At 46.6% G+C, this 25,273-nt stretch overlaps 1 protein-coding gene across 5 annotated transcripts in view; it reads left to right on the top strand.

Annotated features, from left to right (window-relative positions):
• Positions 1 to 25,273, top strand: part of PDE2A (phosphodiesterase 2A) — a 791,783-nt gene that overhangs the window by 736,663 nt on the left and 29,847 nt on the right. For all 5 annotated transcript variants that reach the window (XM_073612615.1, XM_073612619.1, XM_073612616.1 and 2 more), the window contains 8 exons: positions 10,482 to 10,545; positions 11,528 to 11,606; positions 12,053 to 12,230; positions 16,595 to 16,707; positions 17,828 to 17,905; positions 21,538 to 21,660; positions 24,927 to 24,997; positions 25,121 to 25,243. In XM_073612615.1, coding sequence (XP_073468716.1) covers positions 10,482 to 10,545; positions 11,528 to 11,606; positions 12,053 to 12,230; positions 16,595 to 16,707; positions 17,828 to 17,905; positions 21,538 to 21,660; positions 24,927 to 24,997; positions 25,121 to 25,243 — 829 coding nt within the window. The remainder of the gene's footprint in view (positions 1 to 10,481; positions 10,546 to 11,527; positions 11,607 to 12,052; positions 12,231 to 16,594; positions 16,708 to 17,827; positions 17,906 to 21,537; positions 21,661 to 24,926; positions 24,998 to 25,120; positions 25,244 to 25,273) is intronic.

Raw genomic sequence — 25,273 nt, 5'->3', positions numbered from 1 at the left:
ATTTTAAGAAATAGTTCCGTGTATTAGGAGGTTGAATAGTGCCAATCGTTGGTATCAGGAGAAGGAATAATGCCCTATCATGGGTGTCAGTGGGAGGAATGGTGCTCCATTGTTTGTGCCAGTCTGAGGAATAGTCCCTTGTATTAGGAGGTGGAATAGTGCCCCATTGTTGGTATCAGGGGAAGAAATAGTGCCCCTTCATTGGTGTCAGTGGGAGGAATGGTGCTCCATTGGTGGTGTCAGTCTGAGGAATAGCCCCATTGTATTAGGAGGTGAAATGGTGCCAATTGTTTGGTTTTAGGGGAAAGAATAGTGCCCTATCATTGGTGTCAGTGGGAGGAATGGTGCCCCATTGTTGTTATCAGGGGAAGGAATAGTGCCCCTTCATTGGTGTCAGTGGGATGAACGGTGCTCCATTGTTGGTGTCAGTCTGAGGAATAAACTGAGGACTAGTTCCTTGTATTAAGAGGTGGAATAATGGCAATTTTTGGTATCAGGGGAAGGAATAATGCCCCTTCATTGGCATCAGTGGAAAGAATGGTGCCCCACTGTTGGTGTCCAAGGGCCAGATAAAGGCAAACAAAAAACTGCATTTGGCCCCCAGGGCTGCAGTTTGGAGACAACTGCTTTAAGAGGACTTTGTTTCGATAATATATTCTCATGTTGGGTGAAGCATGCTCAGTAATGTGTCAGTCTACCTCTTCCAGGTATTTATTCCCTCTCAAAGAGATTACAGTACTCCCCTGACAATGCCTTCATCTGCTTTTCTCTCCAGAAGGACGGAGCCATCCAGCATCCAGGTTTACTATCTACTTCTCAAGCTAAGTTGCTGGCTCAGAGATGATGCAATCTGCACAGGTCTTGGCTGTGTTCACAAAAGTCTGACACAGATCAGCCCCTGCTGCAGCTTCGCACCTTGTGACTTGTTACAATGTTGCAGTCTGATCAGTGGAGGAGAAGAGACTGAGGAAGTGCTTCCTCCTGCCTGCAGCAGACTGATGACATCACTTCAGCCTAGGCAGAGTCACTGTGGCTCAAGCATGGCTTTTTTTTTAATGGTAAAAAGTAGAGGTTTACTCAAAAATGAGAACTAGCTTCAATTGATAGAACATTAAGAAAATTCAGCCACTCACTGAATTCCTTATAAGGGCTTTTCTTGCCCATTTTTATTAAAAGAAAGTTTTAAAAAAGACAAAATGTATTTGCTTCCCTTGCAGGGGTTTTCAGCATTTATCATCCTCGCAACCAACAACCCATCCATCCGTCTACCCAACCAATCACCCATCCATCCATCCACCCACCCACCTACCCATCCATCTGTCCACCCAACCAACCAACCAACCAACCATCCACCATCCATCCATCCACCCAAACACCCACCCACCTACCCATCCATCTGTCCACCCACCCATCCAACCAACCAACCATCCATCTGTCCACCCAAACACCCACCCACCTACCCATCCATCTGTCCACCCACCCACCCAACCAACCAACCAACCAACCAACTATCCATCCACCATCCATCAGTCTACACAACAAATCATCCATCCAGCCATCCATTCAACCATTCACCCAAACACCCACCAACCCACCCACACAACCAACCAACCAACCATCCACCATCCACCCACCCAAACACCCACCCACCTACCCATCCATCTGTCCACCCACCCAACCAACCAACCATCCACCCAAACACCCACCCACCTACCCATCCATCTGTCCACCCACCCAACCAACCAACCATCCACCATCCATCCATCCACCCAAACACCCACCCACCTACCCATCCATCTGTCCACCCACCCACCCATCCAACCAACCAACCAACTATCCATCCACCATCCATCAGTCTACAAAACAAATCATCCATCCAGCCATCCATTCAACCATTCACCCAAACACCCACCAACCCACCCACACAACCAACCATCCACCCACCCAAACACCCACCCACCTACCCATCCATCTGTCCACCCACCCAACCAACCAACCATCCACCCAAACACCCACCCACCTACCCATCCATCTGTCCACCCACCCAACCAACCAACCATACACCATCAATCCATCCACCCAAACACCCACCCACCTACCCATCCATCTGTCCACCCACCCATGCAACCAACCAACCAACTATCCATCCACCATCCATCCGTCTACACAACAAATCATCCATCCAGCCATCCATTCAACCATTCACCCAAACACCCACCAACCTACCCATCCATCTATCCACCAACCCACCCACCCACACAACCAACCAACCATCCACCATCCACCCACCCAAACACCCACCCACCTACCCATCCATCTGTCCACCCACCCAACCAACCAACCATCCACCCAAACACCCACCCACCTACCCATCCATCTGTCCACCCACCCATCCAACCAACCAACCATCCACCATACATCCATCCACACAACAAATCATCCATCCAGCCATCCATTCAACCATTTACCCTAACACCCACCGACCTACCCATTCATCTATCCACCAAACCAACCACCCATCCATCCATTCACCCAACTAATCATCCATCCATTCACCCAAACACCCACCCACCTACACCATCTACCTACCCACCCAACCACCCACTCATTCATCCATCCACCCAACCACCCACTCATTCCTTCACCCATCCATCCATCCATTGGTATTTCAGTCCAAAATTTGATCCCATCCCAGCCGAGTATCCGTATATGGTAAGGGATACATTGTAAAAGGAAATTTCAGGTTTATTAGACAGACGTGTTCTTGGTGATATGAATCACATATTCACGTGTTCTCCTTCCCTCGTAGCTCAGACCTCAGTCTGCTGCTCCTAGCTGACGGCTACTTTGTGTTTCTCCGCTGATGTACAAAAAAATAATTAAAATGAATTATCGTTGGCGGCGTCACGCTCTTACCTTCGAATGAGGCGAGAATCCATCACAAATATGAATTTGGGAACATGAAAGCAGACAAATTACTCCGAGCTGAAATTATCAGGGAGGCACCTGGTAATGGAGACATGGTGCTCCCGGTCGGCACTGTAAACCGTTTTATCAGTGGATTAAATGCTGCCTGTCATAACGTGGCGGGGTGACATTTTAATAACCTTTCCAAGTGATTAAATTTCCCTTCATTCGGAAGCCAAATATCAGCTATTACCAAACACTTAGCAGACAAGGCGAAATTGATGCTCCCTGTAACAGAGACGCCACCACTTCAAGGAAGAAAAATAATGTAGTGTGAGATTGCGCATGTTAGCACTATGGAAGGGTGTGGGTGCATTCTAACAGGGCCTATAGACCAGATATATCCTAAATATAGAGCCATTCATCCAACTGCCCATCCAGAGCCTCTGGTTTATAGACCAGATACATGCTAAATATAGAACCATTTATCTACCTGTCCATCCTGAACCTCTGGTTTATAGACCAGATATATCCTAAATATAGAGCCATTTATCCAACTGTACATCCAGAGCCTCTGATTTATAGACTGGATACATCCTAAATATAGAACCATTTATCCAACTGAACATCCAGAGGCCTCTGATTTATAGACTGGATACATCCTAAATATAGAACCATTTATCTACCTGTCCATCCAGAGCCTTTGGTTTATAGACCAGATACATCCTAAATATAGAGCCATTCATCCAACTGTACATCCAGAGCCTTTGGTTTATAGACCATATACATCCAAATATAGAGCCATTCATCCAACTGTCCATCTGGAGCTTCTGGTTTTATAGACTGGATACATCCTAAATATAGAACCATTTATCCAACTGTCCATGCAGAGACTTTGGTTTATAGACCAGATATATCCTAAATATAGAGCTATTCACCCAACTGTCCATCCAGAGCCTCTGGTTTATAGACCAGATACATCCTAAATATAGAACAATTTATCCAACTGTCCATCCAGAGCCTCTGGTTTATAGACCAGATACATCCTAAATATAGAACCATTTATCCAACTGTCCATCCAGAGCCTCTGGTTTATAGACCAGATACATCCTAACTATAGAACCATTTATCCAACTGTACACCCAGAGCCTCTGGTTTATAGATCAGATACATCCTAAATATAGAACCATCTATCCAACTGTCCATCCAAAGCCTCTGGTTTATAGTCCAGATACATCCTAAATACAGAGCCATTCATCCAACTGTACATCCAGAGTCTCTGGTTTATAGACCAGATACATCCTAAATACAGAGCCATTCATCCAACTGTACATCCAGAGTCTCTGGTTTATAGACCAGATACATCCTAAATATAAAGCCATTCATCCAACTGTACATCCAGAGCCTCTGGTTTATAGACCAGATACATCCTAAATATAGAACCATTTATCCAACTGTACATCCAGAGCCTCTGGTTTATAGACCAGATACATCCTAAATATAGAGCCATTCATCCAACTGTACATCCAGAGCCTCTGGTTTATAGACCAGATACATCCTAAATATAGAGCCATTCATCCCACTGTCCATCCAGAGCCTCTGATTTATAGACCAGATACATCCTAAATATAGAACTATTTATCAAACTGTCCATCCAGAGTCTCTGGTCTGACACATTCTAGAAATAGAGCCATTTATCCAACTGCACATCCAGAGCCTCTGGTTTATAGACCTGATACATCCTAAATATAAAGCCATTCATCCACCTGTACATCCAGAGCCCCTGGTTTATAGAGTGGATACATCCTAAATATAGAACCATTCATCCAACTGTCCATCCAGAGCCTCTGATTTGTAGATTGGATACATCCTAAATATAGAACCATTTATCCAACTGTCCATCCAGAGTCTCTGGTCTGATACATTCTAAAAATAGAGCCATTTATCCAACTGTACATCCAGAGCCTCTGGTTTATAGACCAGATACAACCTAAATAAAAAGCCATTCATCTAACTGTACATCCAGAGCCTCTGGTTTATAGACCAAATGCATCCTAAATATAGAACCATTCATCCAACTGATCATCCAGAGCCCCTAGTTTATAGAAAAGAATACATCCTAAATATAGAACTGTCCATTCAGACCCTTTGGTTTATAGACCAGATAAATCCTAAATATAGAACCATTTATCCAACTGTACATCCAGAGTCGCTGCTCTGATAGATCCTAAATATAGAGCCATTGGAAGCCATGAGAGGTTTTCTAGCTGTCCCAGGGAGGAGGTGCAGAGGACAGAGCCTGGGGGGACAGCTACAGAAAAAGAAAGAAGAGAGGAGGAGATAGAGTGGTAGGTGACACTGAAGGTGTGCTGACATAGGTAGAAGAAGAACCAGGAAGGAGCCATGGAGGCCAAGGGAGTGGTTGTAGCAGTTAGTACCTCGATAGTAAGTTTTAGAAGGTCAATTTCTGTTGAGTGTTGTGGGTGGAAGCCAGATTGTAAGGGGTCGAGAAGGTTATCAACGAGGGAGCAGCTCAGGCAGTTGTTGTAGACAAGAAGATTGAGGGTAAGCAGGAGCAAGGGTCTCATAGGAGAGGAGAGGTCTTTGGGGTGTTAGATTTAACAGGGATGTTGAAATCACCATGAATTATAGTGGGTGTTTCAGAGGAGAGAAAGTATGGTTGCCAGGCATTTAATTCATCAAGGAAGCATTAAGCCGGCCCAGTAGGCCAATATAACACAGCAATCCTCAGAGAAAAGAGAGGACATGGTGACCTTCAAAAGAGGAGATAGAGAGGGAGGTGTAAAGAATTTGAAGGGTACTAAGGAGACCAACACCACCTCCCTTTCATCCACTGGGTCATAGTGAGTGAGTCCAGTGGAGGCCACCATGGGAGAGGGCAGCTGGAGAGGTAGATGCAGATTCCTGAATCTGGGTTGCAGTAATAGCAAGTTGGGTAAGGGAGTTGAGGATAAAATGGCCGTGGACCAAGGTGAGCTTATTACAGACAGGACGGGCATTTCAGAGGGCATATTAAAAGGAGGGGCTGGTTCTTGGATGCAAAGGAATAAAAATTAGAGTGTGAGAGTTGCAGCTGCCAAAGGAAGGAGAATATTGGATGTGGGGGTGAAGGTTAGATGGTGGAGGGCCAGGGTTAGGGAATATATACCCAACAATTAGGAGAAGCAGGAGGGAGAGAGAGGTAAAATTGGAGCATGATTTATGTAGGGGCATTTCTCTCAGTGTCTTGGAGGTTATGACTTGAACTGTACTGAGAGAGCAAGAGGTGATGAGTAGAGTAATAGGGAGTAAAAGTGAGTTGGAGAGGGTGGAAAAAGGAATGAGAATTTGAGGAGAAGGCGCTAGAGTCCAAAGTAGCTTTTCATGACCTTTATACTTTGGAGCAGGGATATGTAATTAGCGGACCTCCAGCTGTTGCAAAACTACAAGTCCGATCATGCCTCTGCCTCTGGGTGTCATGCTTGTGGCTGTCAGAGTCTTGCTATGCCTCATGGGACTTGTAGTTCTGCAACAGCTGGAGGTCCGCTAATTGCATATCCCTGCTCTAGAGGAACCCTAAAATAATTTTCAGGTCTCGGTTAACCCTTACTGAAATCAATTCATCTGGCAGGTATGGTAAAAATGCCAATAGGAAGAATAAAACATTTATAGTGGTGGTCAGATGGATGCCTCCCTTACAGACAACTCAAAGGATCATTGGTGTTGTGCTGTCATGCTGCTTTGCCAAGTGATGTTGTCCTTGATCTATGCAGGCACAATCCAAAGGGAGGTCAATCAGGCACATCCCAAGCAACCCTTAGCAACCTCTAGAGCAGCCTGCACCCGATACCCTCCTTTCTTTGGCAGTTGCAGCCATAAGGTTTCATGTAACCAAGCACGAGTTATCAGTGTGAACCTGGTCTACCAATGTTCCTGTAACGTCCTGTCTACGTCTTTTGGTACCTTGATAATAAAGTAACTATTCTACAGAAGTTCTTCCTTCCATGGTGTGCGACCAATCTTCTTTTTCTTCAATTACTATTGACGGTGGTGAGCCGGGGCCAGCACCCACGAGGAAATCTTTATCCACAGTCTGAGCCGTGTTACACTCTTTCTGGGCTTTCATGTAACCTGGTTGAGGAACCCTGCTCTAGAGAAACCCTAGGGATTCATGGAACCCTGGTTGAGAAACCTTCCTCTAGAGCAGTGATGGCGAACCTTGGCACCCCAGATGTTTTGGAACTACATTTCCCCTGATGCTCATGCACTCTGCAGTGTAGTTGAGCATCATGGGGAATGTAGTTCGAAAACATCTGGAGTGCCAAGGTTCGCCATCACTGCTCTAGAGAAACCCTAGGGTTTCATGGTACCCTGGTTGAGAAATCCTGCTCTAGAGGAACCATAGGATTTTATGGAACCCTGGTTGAGAAATCCTGCTCTAGAGGAACCCTAGTTAAGAAACCCTGCTCTAGATGAACCCTGGTTGAGAAACCCTGTTTTAGAGGAACTCTGGTTGAGAATGGGTGGTCCAAAGGAAAGTTGGAGCAAACATATTGGAGGGTGGAAAGAGTAGGAAGCAGACTCAGAGAGAGCTTCGTAAATTAAAATGGTGCACTTAAAGACTGCCTGGAGTGGGGCACTCTTGTTTGTAGTTGTTTTCTTGGTTGTGCCTTAGTTAAAGTGCCATGTTAAAGTGGCACACACTTATGCAAGACTGGCACCTTCCATGAATAGACTGTGAACTACTGTGAACTTTCTTAAAACCAAAGATAATATATTTAAATTTGATCACTGTGGTCATAATTCAGAAATTGTTTTATTCTTTATTATAGGTAGAGATAAGCAATTGAATTCCTTTATAGACCGATGATCACAACGCAGAGCACTTATTACCACTGTTATTCACACTGGAGTTATCCTTGAAAATAATTTAAAAAAAGAAAAAAATACATTGAGCGTCTTCCAACCCAATGTTAATATCCGACGGCACGCAGTAACGGTGAACTTTTCAGACCTGACGCGCGGTATAAGAAAGCGGCTTATTAGAGTACGTTGTTTGTTCTAGGTTTGGCGCAGCTTCCTACCACTGCGCGTTATTGGAAATCTTCACTTTGATATTTGCTTTTACCAGAACAGACATTAGTTACTGTGTCTCGCGACAGCCCATCGCGACGCACGCTTTTTTTTTTTTGATGGGTTGATTCCAATGCATGCCAGAGCGTCGGATGTAATGAGATTCTAGAGAGCAGCAGCGACTTCATTAAAAAATAGTGGAAATCTGTTCTTAGAACTTAATAAAATAAAGTAAAAAAAAAAAAAAGTAGAACAGAATAACCGGCACTGACTTACGCATGCTGGGAATTTTATTTTTATTTTTTATTTATATTTTATTTTCCTGACAGATCACAATATACAGCGACAGGATCGTTTTTCAGCAAAGTTCCACCACTAAAAAGCCGTCCTTGAGCTCCATTCGGTGACTTTGCCTAGGCTGAGGTGATGTGACCAGTCTGCTGCAGGCAGGAGGAAGCATTTCCTCAGTCTCCCCTCTCCCAGTGACCAGACTGTACATTGTAACTTTGTAGAAGGAGAAAGAAGCATTGCCTCAGCCTCTCCCCCAGTAATCGGACTGTACATTGTAACTTTGTAGAAGGAGGAGTCATTTCCTCAGTCTCCCTTCTCCCCAGTAATCGGACTGTACATTGAAACTTTGTAGAAGGAGGAGGCAGCATTTCCTCAGTCTCCTCTTCCCCGGTGGTCAGACTGTACATTGTAACTTTGTTGCAAGTCACAAGCAGCAGGGGCTGATCTATGTCAGAGATTTGTGAACACAGCCACCAGGATTTACATAGTTGTGCCATCTCTGAGCTGGAATCTCAGTTCAGGAAGTAGATGGTGACCTTGGATGTTCCTTAATAAATATGGTGCTATTCTTCTGTAGAGAAAATCAGATGACAGCATTGTCGGGGGGGGGGATCCTGTCATCTCTGTGGGAGGTAATAATATCTGGAAGAGTTACACTGGAGCATGCTGCACCAAATATGAAATAATATATCTGAGAACTGGTCCACGTTAAGCAAAAAACCCAATACAATCGGTCCTGCTTGGTGCAAGTCCTCCTCCTGCCAAGGGATCTCTATTCGCTAAGCAGTGCCTGGCACCAGCCAGGATGGTCCCTTGATTTGTGCCAACCTTTTCTTTCCACACATGGCACTGATTATTCACACTGGATATCTCCTGAGGAAGGATCTGCCAATGGTGAACAGAGGACTACTAACCTGGAATACCCTTCAGGGGCGTGGTCACCTGAACAGGAAATCTTCCCGGGAGGGAAACAGACTGTAATAAATAGCTTTTTAGAGGTTCAGTCCCTTTTCCCCTTCACATACCGGGCTGCATATATAAAAGAAGAACTGTCACTGTCACAAATGCTTCCCCCAGCTCCTTGCAATGCTACTAAACATATCCTTAGGCCGGGTCATTTGGTAGTGCAAGCTGTGTTGGAAGGGCAGGTCTGAGTTCAGCTGATTTTTCTCTTTGGCAGAGATCCCATGACCTAGACCAGTGATGGCGAACCTTGGCACCCCAGATGTTTTGGAACTACAGTTCCAATGATGCTCATGCACTCTGCAGTGTGGTTGAGCATCATGGGAAATGTGGTTCCAAAACATCTGGGGTGCCAAGGTTCGCCATCACTGACCTAGACAATGGGGTCTCTAAACTTTCGAAACAAATGGCTAGTTTGCTGCCTTTAAAACTTTAGGGGGGGGGGGACTGTGACCAGTGGGAGTAGAAAATGCCTTGGCATTGGTGGAAGGAAACAATGTCATATCCTTGGTGGTCAGTAGAAGTAAAAATTCTACATCATTGGTGCCAGTGGGAGGAATAGTGCCCCATCACTGGTGTCAGTGGGTGGAGAAGTGCCCCATTTTTGGTGGCAATCGGAGGAATAGTGCCCTATCATTGGTGTCACTGGAAGGAATAGTGCCTCATTGTTAATGTCAGTGATAGAATAGCACCCCATCTTTGGTGTCAGTGGGAGGAATAGTGCCTCATCTTTGGTGTCAGTGGGAGGAATAGTGGCCCATCATTGGTGTCAGTGGGAGGAATAGTGCCCCAAGAACTGGATAAGGGCAAGCAAAGGGCCACATCTTTCCCACGGGCTGCAGTTTGGAGACCCTCTGACCTAGACTTTTAGATACAAAACCAGCACTAGAGGGAGCGCAGAGCAGCATTTCTTCCAGGAAAGTTTTTCAGCCCTTCTCTTCCTGTTTATATATCTGTCTTCTATAAGATTTTATTTCTAAGTCCCCTAGCCAACCTTGGCCTCTATTGTCTCCTGGACTCCATGAAGTCTCATCTATCTGTCGGTATCAGAGTACAGTATGTACCACCATGTGAATGGCGGTGAGTTGGTGGCCTAGAATGACTTATGGTTCTCTATTAAGCTATGACTTTCCACGTGCCACAGAAGTCACATGTGGTTCTATTGTAGCGAGATCCCTTTTTTTTTCTTTGACGACCTGTTCTGTAGAGAAATTCTTCTGATTTTGAGGTCTCTGTTCTCTCCACAGATGATGTCTCCGTCCTGCTCCAGGAGATCATCACAGAAGCCAGGAACCTCAGCAACGCAGAAATGTACGTACGCCCAGTCCCCATACACAGCCATATATTTCATAGATCGACACAGCATCTGATAGTGACCCTTCATCCCAATAAAACTGTATTTTGTATCAGCCCCAGTGATACATCAGCTCTGCTTGATACATTCTCCAGCACAACGCAGGGATGGTGGGAACCCCTCATAATGGGCACAGCAGGTGTACAGACCTGAGAACTCAGCACAGGGATGGTGGGAACCCCTCATAATGGGCACAGCAGGTGTACAGACCTGAGAACTCAGCACAGGGATGGTGGGAAGCTCTCATAATGGGCACAGCAGGTGTACAGACCCGGGAACTCAGCACAGGGATGCTGGGAACCCCTCATAATGGGCACAGTAGGTGTACAGACCCGGGAACTCAGCACAGGGATGGTGGGAACTCCTCATAATGGGAACATCAGGTGTACAGACCTGGGAACTCAGCACAGGGATGGTGGGAACCCCTCATAATGGGCACAGCAGGTGTACAGACCCGGGAACCCAGCACAGGGATGGTGGGAACCCCTCATAATGGGCACAGCAGGTGTACAGACCTGAGAACTCAGCACAGGGATGGTGGGAAGCTCTCATAATGGGCACAGCAGGTGTACAGACCCGGGAACTCAGCACAGGGATGCTGGGAACCCCTCATAATGGGCACAGTAGGTGTACAGACCCGGGAACTCAGCACAGGGATGGTGGGAACTCCTCATAATGGGCACAGCAGGTGTACAGACCTGGGAACTCAGCACAGGGATGGTGGGAACCCCTCATAATGGGCACAGCAGGTGTACAGACCTGGGAACTCAGCACAGGGATGGTGTGAACCCCTCATAATGGGCATATGCACTCATATAATAATTCTGGAGTGATGAGAGTGCCAATAATGGGAAAAATTCTCTTTAGAGGAATCACCTGAGTCCCTTGTTTTTTTTATAATCTCCTTCACCACCGCCATGTCCTCTTTTCTCCTCTCAGATGTTCGGTGTTCCTGCTGGAGAGAAACACACATGAACTGGTAGCCAAAGTATTTGATGGAGGAGTCGTAGATGACGACGTAAGGGAGAGAACGAGGAGTGAATGCTTCGACTAATGTGTGAATGTTACAATGATGCAATTAGAGATGAATGAATGTTACAGTTAGTGATGAATGAATGGTACAACTAATGATGAGTGAATGTTACAATTAAAGTGTCAGTAAAGTCTAATGAGAATTATTCTTATAAATGCTGCCTCCCCCATCCTCTATACACCCTGTATACATTTCTTGTTATAATCCCGTCCAGTGTGGTCACATGATCCCGCCATTGTGGCTTCCCTGTGTCAGGGAGCGCTCAGTAATGTCTGTGAATTCCCTGAGCCATGATATCACCTGCCACCTCCTGTTGCTCCTCCCTTGTCGGTGCTCCCTCCTCTCCCCTGCAGCAGCCACTCTCATAGTTGTCGTCAGACTACTGATAATTGAGCGGAGCTCTCCTTTAAGGTGTTGCACTTTTCTTCCAGAGCTACGAGATCCGGATCCCAGCAGATCAGGGCATTGCCGGGCATGTGGCCACCACAGGGCAGATTCTCAACATCAAAGATGCGTATTCCCATCCTCTCTTCTACCGGGGTGTGGATGACAGCACCGGCTTCAGGACCAGAAATATCCTGTGTTTCCCTATTAAGAATGAGAACAGCGGTGAGTGGAGGATGAGCATGACACAAGTCTGGGGGGAGAGGCCTCGGGGCATATTAACTCCAGTTTGATCCTCACACCTGCTTGATGTGTCTCAGGAGATTGCAACCCCATAAATAATAATGGACTCCGGAACTTTCCTAAAAACAATGACTGAGCGAGATCTCCTCCACATAATTCCCAGTATCCCTGATCATCCCAATAATCCTGATCATCCCAATAATCCTGATCACCCCAGCACCCCTGATTATCCCAATAATCCTGATCATCCCACCACCCCTGATCATCCCAATAATCCTGATCATCCCACCACCCCTGATCATCCCAATAATCCTGATCATCCCAGTACCACTGACTATCCCAGTATCCCTGATCATCCCAGTACCACTGACTATCCCAGTATCCCTGATCATCCCACCACCCCTGATCATCCCAGTACCACTGACTATCCCAGTATCACTGATCATCCCACCACCCCTGATCATCCCAGTACCACTGACTATCCCAGTATCCCTGATCATCCCAGTACCACTGACTATCCCAGTATCCCTAATCATCCCAGTACCACTGACTATCCCAGTATCCCTGATCATCCCAGTACCACTGACTATCCCAGTATCCCCAATCATCCCAGTACCACTGACTATCCCAGTATCCCTGATCCTCCCATCACCACTGACTATCCCAGTATCCCTGATCATCCCAGTACCACTGACTATCCCAGTATCCCTAATTATCCCAATACCACTGACTATCCCAGTATCCCTGGTTATCCCAGTACCCCTGATCATCCCAGTATCCCTGATTATCCCAGCACCCCTGATCATCCCGGCATCATTCTGTATTTGCTTGCTCATCCCAGGGACGCCAGGGGTGCATTCTTCGATATGTCTATATACAGCTTAATACAATAGACAGGAAATTAAATGAGAGATCTGCATTGGCAGAATAGTTGAACTCTCAGAGGACAGCAGAAGCAAAGGAAAAGGTGAAGGTTTATGTTTGCCTGGATGTAAGTAACTCCGGACATGCAGCTCACTCTAAGCAGACTGCAGTCATTTATCTACAAACTACACTAGCCTGGCTCGCAGTCTCCACTCTAATTCAGGACTCTGTGCAGGCCAGTCAAGTTCCTCCACCCCAAACTCGGCCATCCCCAAACTGTTCCCACAAAGTCGGGAGAGTGAAATTGTCCAAAATGTCTTGGTATGCTGACGCCTTAAGAGTTCCCTTCACTGGAACTAAGGGGCCAAGTAGGGCCACCTTTTCTTCAAGCCAAACCCGAAAACTTTAGCGGCATGGGACATATTTGGGAGCCCCAAGAACAATAGTACTGCGGTGCGCATAGCGTGCCGCACCAAACAGTGGGTGTGGCCAAATTGCTCTCACTGACATCATCGCCCTGCCCCCCCAGTTACGCCAAACATGCTCCCAGACAACCGCCCACAGCTCCCGGGCAAGAACGCATTTGTGTGTGACTATCTTGGTTACTAGAGGAGCCGCAGCCCATTCTGAATAATGTGTACGGGTTTTAGTCCGCTTGAAACCCGGACACATGATTCCAAACCCTGACTGTCCAGGTGAATCCTGCACAGGTGGCAGCCCCTGAAAAACAACCCCACACCATCATCCACCCACTACCAATTGATTTGGGCCAGTGCACAAAGCAAGGTCCATAAAGGTCCATGGGTGAGCGAGTTTGGGGTGGAGGAATGTGGTTGGCCTGCACAGAGTCCTGACTTCAACCCGATAGAACACCTTTGGGATAAATTAGACACAGACACATGAATTAGAGCCAGGCCTTCTCATCCAACATCAGTGCCTGACCTCACAAATGCGCTTCTGGAAGAATGGTCAAACATTCCCATAGACACACTCCTAAACCTTGTGGACGGCCTTCTCAGAAGAGTTGAAGCTGTTATAGCTGCAAAGGGTGGGCCAACTCAATATTGAACCCTACGGACTAAGACTGGGATGCCATTAAAGTTCATGTGTGTGTAAAGGCAGGCGTCACAATACTTTTGGTAATTGTACGCCAGTGCCAGGGAATGTAAAGTGGTAGCACCTTAGTGTACAGAATCTTTTATGTCAGTGACCTCTTTACCTGGACTATGCACACAATGTTCGATGCACATATAGTAAAATTACATAGAGGTGAGATTGTTCCTTTATTATTATTTTCTATATACCTGTTTTGTAACTTTTCTCATTAAACTGATTTTACTTCCTCCTTGAATGTCTCCATTTAATGCTCTTCTCATAAACTCCTCATAGAACTTCCCAATAGGCTGGTCTTAGGTCACAGGCTCTGCCCACTGACTTTGGCCCCATAACTATGGAGGCACCATCATGCTGGAAGTCAATCCATCACTGACTATGGCTGAAGGAACCTTTCGAAATCTCTGGGGGAACGCTGTATGAGAAAGTCTGTGATGGACTATAAAGTCCTTTTAATGAGAAACAACCCTGAAGATATTGTAGGGCCATAATAATAATGTCCCTTTTAGCCGTTCCCGTTTCCATAAAATCCATGCAATCATCATTAATGTTCCATTGAAGTGTATGAAGGTTGAAGTCTTTTTTCCCACAAACAGAATTCTGAATGAAGTGCTCTGTAGGTACCTCTGGGTCCAAGTTGGTCTGCGGAATGCTAGTAGTGATTAAAGTAAAAGGTTGAGAAGGGCACACAAGTCCCAAATAAGTCCAGTAAGTCTTTATTATTGTCATCATCAGAAGTCACAGAAGGTATCCAAGATTTCAAGAGGCCATTGTTTTCCCCTTTATCAGCAGTCTTTCCCCTTATTAATAATGGAGAAACTGTATGGTGTGCCATTCCCAGGTCGGTTGGTTAAAGGTATTGTGAAGGGGCCTCCAACCCACAATCTGAAGATTTAAAGCTGTGAGCTCTTCTAGGGTTGGGACTGATCTGGAAGGATCAGAGTACTCTATAAAGGTCTACAGAACAATGTATAATAGCAGTGGAGAAACCGTATAATGTAGCAAACCCATGTTGGCTGGTTAACGGTATTGGGAAGTGTGTCTCTCAGTGCCGGGACGAGGTAATCTAGAGCCCAGGGCGAACATGCCAAACTGTGCCCCCCAAGATCTATGAGAATTATGTGTCAGCAAAAATCCCCCCCCCCCAAACAAATTGGGCACTGGTCTAAGCCTAAATGTCCCCTCCTCCCAATAACAATCTGCCCCTTCTGCTGAAATCCCCCTCACAGCACAAATTTCTTCCCCCTTCATACCCCAAATCCCCCCAGCACAAATGTCCCACCCCTCCTAGCACAAATCTTCCACTCTTCAAATTCCTCCTCCAAGTCCCCCCCCACACTCCAAATCCCCCTCCTAGTACAACCCCCCCCCCCCAATCATCCCTACTAGCACAAACCCTAAAATATTCTCCTCCTAGCACAAATCCCCCTCCCTCTACCATATCATCTTTTCTAGAACAAACCCCCCTCCAAATAAACCCTCCTAACACAGATCCTCCTCTCCCATCCCCCTCCCAACACAAATCCCCCTGATTCACCACTTTTAGTGCACACACATACATTTCTGCTCCTAGAGCAATTCTTGCCACCTGCTGACCCCCAAATTCCTCTTCCCAAACAAATCCCCCCCTCAATCTCCGCACAGTGCCTCCCCCCCATCTCACATGATACCACAGTGTCCAGGGCAGCCGCCCCTCCTGTCAATCCCATGTCCTGGTCCTGACTCCTGTAGGGCGGGTACTGGTCTGAAAAGTTCAGTTTACCAATATATGACAATGGTGAAGAAACCACATAGTGTACTGTACCCCAGGATTGCAGGTTAAAGGTATTGGGAAGAGTGTCCACCAGCAATCTGAAAACCTAAAGCTGTGAGCTCCTCCAGGGTGGGAATTGCCCTGAAAGGTTTTATGTACTCTTTCAAAGCCTACAGAATTTGTTGGCAATGTAATTACAGTGGAGAAAATGTATAGTGTACAATACAAAATAGGCTGGTTAATGGTATTGGAAAGCCTACTTCCTACCCCCAATCTGAAAAAAAATATATAGCTGTGAGCTCCTCTAGGGTGGGGACTGATCTGAAAGGTGCTGTGTACTCTGTAAAGGTCTACAGAATCTGTTGCCAATATATAATTGTGGAGAAATTGTATAGTGTACCAGACCCAGGTTGACTGGATAAAGATTTTAAGGAGAACACGATGTTGTCTCCATGCAGCTTTCACTCATATTGTGAACATATAAATCTGTCAGCTCCTCTGGGGTGGGGACTGATCTGAAAGTTTATTGTGCTCTGTAAAGATCTACAGAAATTGTTGGAGATGATATATAAATGTATCAAACAAATATCTTCACAGGAGCTGTTCTTTATTGCAGAGGTCATCGGCGTGGCAGAACTGGTCAACAAAATTAACGGGCCTGGATTCACCAAGTTTGATGAAGATCTGGCCACGGCATTTTCCATTTACTGCGGGATCAGCATTGCTCACGTAAGAGCCCCCCACCCCCCCACACACACACACACACACGCCCACACCGTTTCCCCAGCTGGAAATGGAAGTCTTATTCTTGGTCCTCCCATTCTAACCAGCAACAGATGATAATGGTGTTCGTTCTGAGTTGGGTTCATTCTTCCATTGTGTTGGGTCAAAATCTAGGGTGACACCAAGGATGACAATGTTGCTCTTCCATAGATGCAGTACAGTAAGTGAGCGTTGCCACCCTAGGACAGGAAGTGTGTTCCTGGTAGGATTACCAGGAGCCGTCCTAGGGAGACAACGCTGCTCCTCCATAGATACAGTACAGTAAGTGAGCATTGTCACCATAGGACAGGAAGTGTATTTCTGGCAGGGTGACCAGGATCTGTCCTAGGGTGACAACGCTGCTTCTCCATAGATACAGTACAGTAAGTGAGCATTGTCACCATAGGACAGGAAGTGTATTTCTGGCAGGGTGACCAGGATCTGTCCTATGGTGACAACACTACTCCTCCATAGATACAGTACAGTAAGTGAGCGTTGTCACCTTAGGACAGGAAGTGTGTTACTGGCAGGTTGACCAGGTTCTGCCCTAGGGAGACAACGCTGCTTCTCCATAGATACAGTACAGTAAGTGAGCGTTGTCACCTGAGGACAGGAAGTGTGTTCCTGGCAGGATGACCAACCCTTTCAAAGATCATAAAGTCAGAGTTATCACACTGGCTTCCTGATCATGTGATTACTGTGATTGGCTGTCACAATGATAACCTGATTGGCACCCAGCCTACCCAATTGTTGTCATGTGACCTGCAGCTGTCACGGTGCTGGAGGCGTGCAATAGCACTGTATGTCCCTCCTTGATGAATGAGTCTTCTCTGTGTGTAATCTGATCTCCCCACTTCTTTAAGCGTGCTTCAGACCTGAAATTTTTTAGGAAACCGATAAATATTGCTGATATTACTTGGAGATTGCCACCTGCAAAAAATATAACATACTCCTCCTCCTTTTATAACTATAAATGTTATTTTTAATACTGGACATCATATACAAAGAAAACTTTACATATAAAACCTATTTGTTCCCTTTAAGTGATGTGATCCTAATTTATGGTTGTCTTCTTCTCCACCCGCAGTCCTTGCTGTACAAGCAGGTGAGGGAGGCGCAGTTCAGGAGTCACCTGGCCAATGAGATGATGATGTATCACATGAAGGTGAGAAAACATTTGCAGCTTGTATAAATGTTGGGGATTCTTCCCGACGCATATTCGATTTTCAGAAGTGGTTTGCGGAAGCTCTGAAGCTTGTGGTAAAATATACCATGGCCTGGATATACACTATATTGCCAAAAGTATTGGGACACCCCTCCAAATCATTGGATTCAGGCGTTCCAATCACCTCCATAGCCACAAGTACATAAAATCAAGTAATAGGGCATGCAGACCGCTTCTACAAACATTTGTGAAAGAATGGGTCGCTCTCAGGAGCTCAGTAAATTCAAGCGTGGTACCAGTGATAGGTTGCCACCTGTGCAAAAAGTCCATCCGTGAAACTTCTTGCTACTAAATATTCAGCGGTCAACTGTTAGTGGTATTATAACAAAGTGGAAGCAACTGGGAACAACAGCAACTCAGCCACGAAAAATGAGAGAGCGGGGTCAGCACATACTGAAGCTCACAGTGCGCAGAAGTGGCCAACTGTCTGCAGAGTCAATAGCTACAGACCTCCAAACTTCATGTGGCCTTCAGGTAGAGTTGCCACCTCATCCCTTTAAACCCGAACACCTTTAATTTGAGTTTAATTACCACCTTAATCAGCAACAAACAAATGGCCCCTGCCCCCACCTATAACTGGCCTTCACAGCAAGGAGCACATGGAAGGGCTATCACATGAAAAACAAAAACAGGACATTCCATAGCTCAACTCACCAACCAGTCTGCCAACCGACCAAATGAACCTGTCCAACAGTCTGCGTTAAAAACAGGGGTTTAGTTAGCACACATTTGCAAACGCATGCATAAGCTGCAAGGCCTCTTCACGGCACCCTGTGTATGCTTGCAGTCCTAACGCTACTGAATTTATAAGCGTCTCCACAATGGAAGCACATGCATTAAATAGATAGATGCGAGCAGGTGGGCCTGGAGGCAGCCCGATCCCCCTTAAAGGAACAGCAGCACACTGGACACCCAGCAAGAGCACAATGGCAGCAAAGGTGTACAGTGTGTCCCTGGACCAAAATACATCAATAACAAACAAATGGCCCCTGCCCCCACCTATAACTGGCCTTCACAGCAAGGAGCACATGGAAGGGCTATCACATGAAAAACAAAAACAGAATGTCCATAGAACACCTTTGGGATGAATTAGAGTGGAGACTGCGAGCCAGGCTTTCTTGTCCAACATCAGTGCTTGACCTCACAAATGCTCTTCTGGAAGAATGGTCAAACATTCCCATAGACACACTCCTAAACCTTGTGGACGGCTTTCTCCGAAGAGTTGAATCTGTTATAGCTGCAAAGGGTGGGCCAACTCCATCTTGAACCCTATGGACTAAGACTGGGATGCCATTATAGTTCCTGTACGTGCAAAATGCAGGTGTCTCAATACTTTTGGCACTATAGTGTATGTGAACCTTTACTGGCATATTCTGTACTATTATTGAGCAATACAAGAATTGACTTCTGTTATACTAAACTGGAATTTTAAGAAACCCCCCCCCCCCCCCTTTGGAGCTGTTTCTGCTTGGAAAAGTCCTCAACCGATACGGCAACATCAGCCGTCATATAAAATGAAAGAGAGAAAAGATCTTCACCTCTTATGGTTACTACAACCCTTTCCTCTCCAGAACCTTCTCCCTGTTCTCGGTGATGTGCCGATCCTTCGGTGCTCGGATGACCCCTAATGTAATCAGCATGAGCGTATTATCCGCAGTAAATTGCCTGTTCAATGCCATTATCCTCGCTCAGGCTGAGAGAAGCGGCAGGACCCTGGGGCGACTCATAACTTTATCGCAGGGCCTCAATAACCAGCACTGAACCGGTCTCATTTCCACTTAGAGAACCGACGGGCCATTACTGTGCCCAGCTGGAGGCAGATTCGCTATATTCCCCGTTTTATTGAATATCTGCTCTGGACATGACTTCCCGTTGAGTCAGTCATCTCAGCCTTGGCGATCCTTCTTCTGACTTAATGGCCCTGAAATTCTACGGAGATGCCAGAAGTTTAAAGGAATCCTTTATGGCAATGCAGGGTTATTAAAGTGAACCGCTCACAGAATCTTACATACTGCAGCACGCCATAGAGCGCTAGGGTTAGTCATCAGCCAATAGGGGGCGTCAGAGCTCTAAAGTAGGGTCAGCTACCGGCTAACGGGGGGCCTCAGAGCTCTAAAGTAGGGTCGGCTACCGGCTAATGGGGGGCCTTAGAGCTCTAAAGTAGGGTGAGTAATTGGCCAACAGGGGTTTCAGAGCTTTAAAGTAGGGTGTGCCATCGGCCAACAGGGGGGGCGTCAGAGCTCTAATGTAGGGTGTGCCATTGGCCAACAGAAGGCATCGGAGCTCTAAAGTAGGGTGTGCCACCGGCCAACAGGGGGCGTCAGAGCTCTAAAGTAGGGTGTGCCACCGGCTAACAGGGGGCATCAGGGCTCTAAAGTAGGGTGTGCCCTGTGGCAACTCATAACTTTATCGCAGGGCCTCAATAACCAGCACTGAACTGGTCTCATTTTCACTTAGAGAACCGACAAGCCATTACTGTGCCCAGCTGGAGGCAGATTCGCTATATTCCCCGTCTTATTGAATATCTGCTCTGGACATGACTTCCCATTGAGTCAGTCGTCTCGGCGATCCATCTTCTGACTTAATGGCCCTGAAATTCTACGGAGATGCCAGAAGTTTAAAGGAATCCTTTATGGCAATGCGGGGTTATTAAAGTGAACCACTCACAGGATCTTACATACTGCAGCACGCCACAGAGCGATAGAGTTAGTCATCGCCCAACAGGGGGCGTCAGAGCCCTAAAGTAGGGTGTGCCACCGGCCAACAGGGGGGCATCAGAGCTCTAATGTAGGCTGTGCCATTGGCCAACAGGGGGGCCAGATCTCTAAAATAGGGTATGCCATCGGCCAACAGGGGGCGCCAGAGCTCTAAAGTAGGGTGTGCCACTGGCCAACAGGGGGCATCAAAGCTCGAAAGCTGGGTGTGTCACTGGCCAACAGGGGGCATCAGAGCTCTAAAGTAGGGTGTGGCACCGGCCGACAGGGGGCGCCAGACCTCTTAAGTAGGGTGTGCCACCGGCCAACAGGGGGCGCCAGAGCTCTAAAGTAGAGTGTGCCACCAGCCAACAGGGGGCGTCAGAGCTCTAAAGTAGAGTGTGGCATCGGCCAACAGGGGGCATCAGATCTCTAAAGTAGGGTGTGGCACCGGCCAACAGGGGGCTTCAGAGCTCTAAAGTAGGGTGTGCCACCGGCCAACAGGGGACGTCAGAGCTCTAAAATAGGGTGTGTCACCGGCCAACAGGGGGCGTCAGAGTTCTAAAGTTGGAGAAGTCAAATCCCTGCCTTCTGGGTATGGCTGGGTTTGTAGGATGTTCTACCCCAGTGCCCAAAAATCGGGGTACTTCTACGTGTATTTTTTAACCACATGCATGATGATGATGGCTGATGGGGATAGTAATCAGATTTGACTTTGCTGCAGCCAGATTGATGAGAGCTGAATTCTGATTGGTTGCTGATCTGATCTGACATAGCACTGTGCATGTTGCCCTTTGCTGTGATGAATACTCCGGGTATATGGCTGCTGAGCTGACACTTATCACTGAACTGACCTGTCTTGTATTGTATATTTTTTAGGTGTGTGAGGAAGAAACAAAGAAGTTACAAAGTAAAGGGATCCTGCCCATCTCCCAGATTGATCCATATTTTTCAGAGTTCTGCTACACCCCCCGATCCCTCCCCGAGGACGACACTGTTATGGTGAGTGATGTCACATGACTGCCCCATTGGTGACAGGTACCCATAATACCCCCCTGATAATTCCCCAAGGATAACACTGCTAAGGTGAGTGATGTCACATGACTGCCCCAGGGGTGGGCATGGGGGGGGGGGGTGACAGGTACCCATAATACCCCCTTCACCAGGAAGTTAAAATATCAGCCTACTGAATTTATTTTTAGGAGGCCAAACCATTGCGAAAGATGTGTATTCTACATATGGATCCCCCAAAATCCTCCCACCCTGAATATTTGAATAGGAGAGATATCTGATCACAGGAAAATAAAATTATGAACCCGGGAAAAATCTGATGGCTCCATACATTGGCCTATCACTAGGGTGGAAGCAGCTATTGACTGACCTCCACCCCATCAGTGATCATTTCTATCAGATATTGGGAGCCCCAGCTGTGGTTCTGGTAATAGCTGTGTAGGAGGAAGTTCCAGGGTGGAGAAAGGATCAAAGAGTGTGATTGGATGGTGTGATTGGACGATGTGTAGTGCCATATGATGGTGTGTAATATTCAGGATCACTCAGAAAGTTTCTATCCCAGTGAATGACGCTTATTGTCAATGAATTATCCAAATATGTGGTTTCTGGAATAGATCTCCTCCAATGAGCGCACAGATGTGATTGCTGGAATGGATCCCCTCCAATAACCACACAGATGTGATTGCCGGAATGGATCTCCTCCAATGAGCACACAGATGTGATTGCTGGAATGGATCTCCTCCAATGAGCACACAGATGTGATTGCCGGAATGGATCCCCTCCAATGAGCACACAGATGTGATTGCTGGAATGGATCTCCTCCAATGAGCACACAGATGTGATTGCTGGAATGGATCTCCTCCAATGAGCACACAGATGTGATTGCCGGAATGGATCCCCTCCAATGAGCACACAGATGTGATTGCTGGAATGGATCTCCTCCAATGAGCACACAGATGTGATTGCTGGAATGGATCTCCTCCAATGAGCACACAGATGTGATTGCTGGAATGGATCTCCTCCAATGAGCACGCAGATGTGATTGCTGGAATGGAACCCCTCCAATAACCATGCAGATGTGATTGCTGGAATGGATCTCCTCCAATGAGCACACAGATGTGATTGCTGGAATGGATCTCCTCCAATGAGCACACAGATGTGATTGCCGGAATGGATCTCCTCCAATGAGCACACAGATGTGATTGCTGGAATGGATCCCCTCAAGTGAGCACACAGATGTGATTGCCGGAATGGATCCTCTCCAATGAGCATGCAGATGTGATTGCTGGAATGGATCTCCTCCAATGAGCACACAGATGTGATTGCTGGAATGGATCTCCTCCAATGAGCACACAGATGTGATTGCTGGAATGGATCTCCTCCAATGAGCACACAGATGTGATTGCTGGAATAGATCTCCTCCAATGAGCACACAGATGTGATTGCTGGAATAGATCTCCTCCAATGAGCACGCAGATGTGATTGCTGGAATGGATCCCCTCCAATAACCATGCAGATGTGATTGCTGGAATGGATCTCCTCCAATGAGCACACAGATGTGATTGCTGGAATGGATCTCCTCCAATGAGCACACAGATGTGATTGCTGGAATGGATCTCCTCCAATGAGCACACAGATGTGATTGCTGGAATGGATCTCCTCCAATGAGCACACAGATGTGATTGCTGGAATAGATCTCCTCCAATGAGCACACAGATGTGATTGCTGGAATAGATCTCCTCCAATGAGCACGCAGATGTGATTGCTGGAATGGATCCCCTCCAATAACCATGCAGATGTGATTGCTGGAATGGATCTCCTCCAATGAGCACACAGATGTGATTGCTGGAATGGATCTCCTCCAATGAGCACACAGATGTGATTGCTGGAATGGATCCCCTCAAGTGAGCACACAGATGTGATTGCCGGAATGGATCTCCTCCAATGAGCACGCAGATGTGATTGCTGGAATGGATCCCCTCCAATAACCATGCAGATGTGATTGCTGGAATGGATCTCCTCCAATGAGCACACAGATGTGATTGCTGGAATGGATCTCCTCCAATGAGCACACAGATGTGATTGCCGGAATGGATCCTCTCCAATGAGCACACAGATGTGATTGCTGGAATGGTACTCCTCCAATGAGCACACAGATGTGATTTCTGGATTAGATCCCCTCCAATGAGCACACAGATGTGATTGCCGGAATGGATCCCCTCAAGTGAGCACACAGATGTGATTTATGGATTAGATCCCCTCCAATGAGCACACAGATGTGATTGCTGGAACGGATCTCCTCCAATGAGCACACAGATGCGATTGCTGGATTGGATCTCCTCCAATGAGCACACAGATGTGATTGCTGGAATTGATCTCCTCCAATGTATCTGATGAACCCCCCCAAGATCCAGCACACCTGGGTATCCCTGGGATCCAGAACTGTGACAAACAAATATCTGATTAACACCCCAAGATCCAGGACAGTATTATACACAGATGTGATGAACCCCCCCCCCCCCCCCCCCAAGATCCAGGACAGTATTATACACAGATGTGATGAACCCCCCCCCCCCCCCCCCCCCCCAAGATCCAGGACAGTATTATACACAGATGTGATGAACCCCCCAAGATCCAGGACAGTATTATACACAGATGTGATGAACCCCCCCCCAAGATCCAGGACAGTATTATACACAGATGTGATGAACCCCCCCCCAAGATCCAGGACAGTATTATACACAGATGTGATGAACCCCCCAAGGTCCAGGACAGTTTTATCGGCAGATTAGGTGATTGACCTCCTGAGGGTCCGGACTGTATTATCGATAGATAAGATGAACCCTTTGAGGTTCAGGACTCCATTATTGTGGCATCAAACATATAAGAGTTCCAGGGAAGTGTTGTCAAGCAGAAATTATTTACCCCAAATTTTTTTATTCATGTCTGTGTCCCTGTTACAGATTTCCCTCACTTCCTGTTGTCACCGGGACGCGGGCATGAGGGGAAATCTCTCTAACACAGCTCAGGATAGCAATAAAACCAGACAGGAGTTCCAATCCTTCCCCAATCCATCCAGAACAAGAAGACAAGACTTACGGCTGACATACACTTTAACTCTGTAATTGCAATGTACTTTGTTAGACTGTCAACTGTTGGAGCAAGAATCATAATTTTTGCTGTCCCATATTACAATCAGGCACTTCCTTATGTATTATATATGTATGGTGACATGTCCCTGTTTTCTCCTGTCATAGGCTATCCTCAGTATGTTCGACGACATGAACTTCAACAATAACTACAAGATAGACCGGACGACTCTGGTCAGGTATGTTGTCAAGGGTCTGATTGGCCCTATCATCACATGTGGGTGTCATCTAGGGTGGTCTGCTTGAAAATCCAGCCTGTCTAAAGGCCATGTGGTAATTATAGGTATGATTAATTCTTGTAGGTTTTGCCTTATGGTGAAGAAGGGGTACAGGGACCCTCCATATCACAACTGGATGCATGCCTTCTCTGTGACGCATTTCTGCTATCTCCTCTACAAGAACCTGGAACTGGTCAACTATCTGGAGTGAGTTGCTAGTCCTCCCCTACCTCACTA

Source organism: Aquarana catesbeiana, linkage group LG02, assembly GCF_042186555.1.
Source record: "Aquarana catesbeiana isolate 2022-GZ linkage group LG02, ASM4218655v1, whole genome shotgun sequence".
NCBI classification, from domain to species: domain Eukaryota; kingdom Metazoa; phylum Chordata; class Amphibia; order Anura; family Ranidae; genus Aquarana; species Aquarana catesbeiana.
This window is presented reverse-complemented; position numbering and strand designations above follow the sequence as displayed.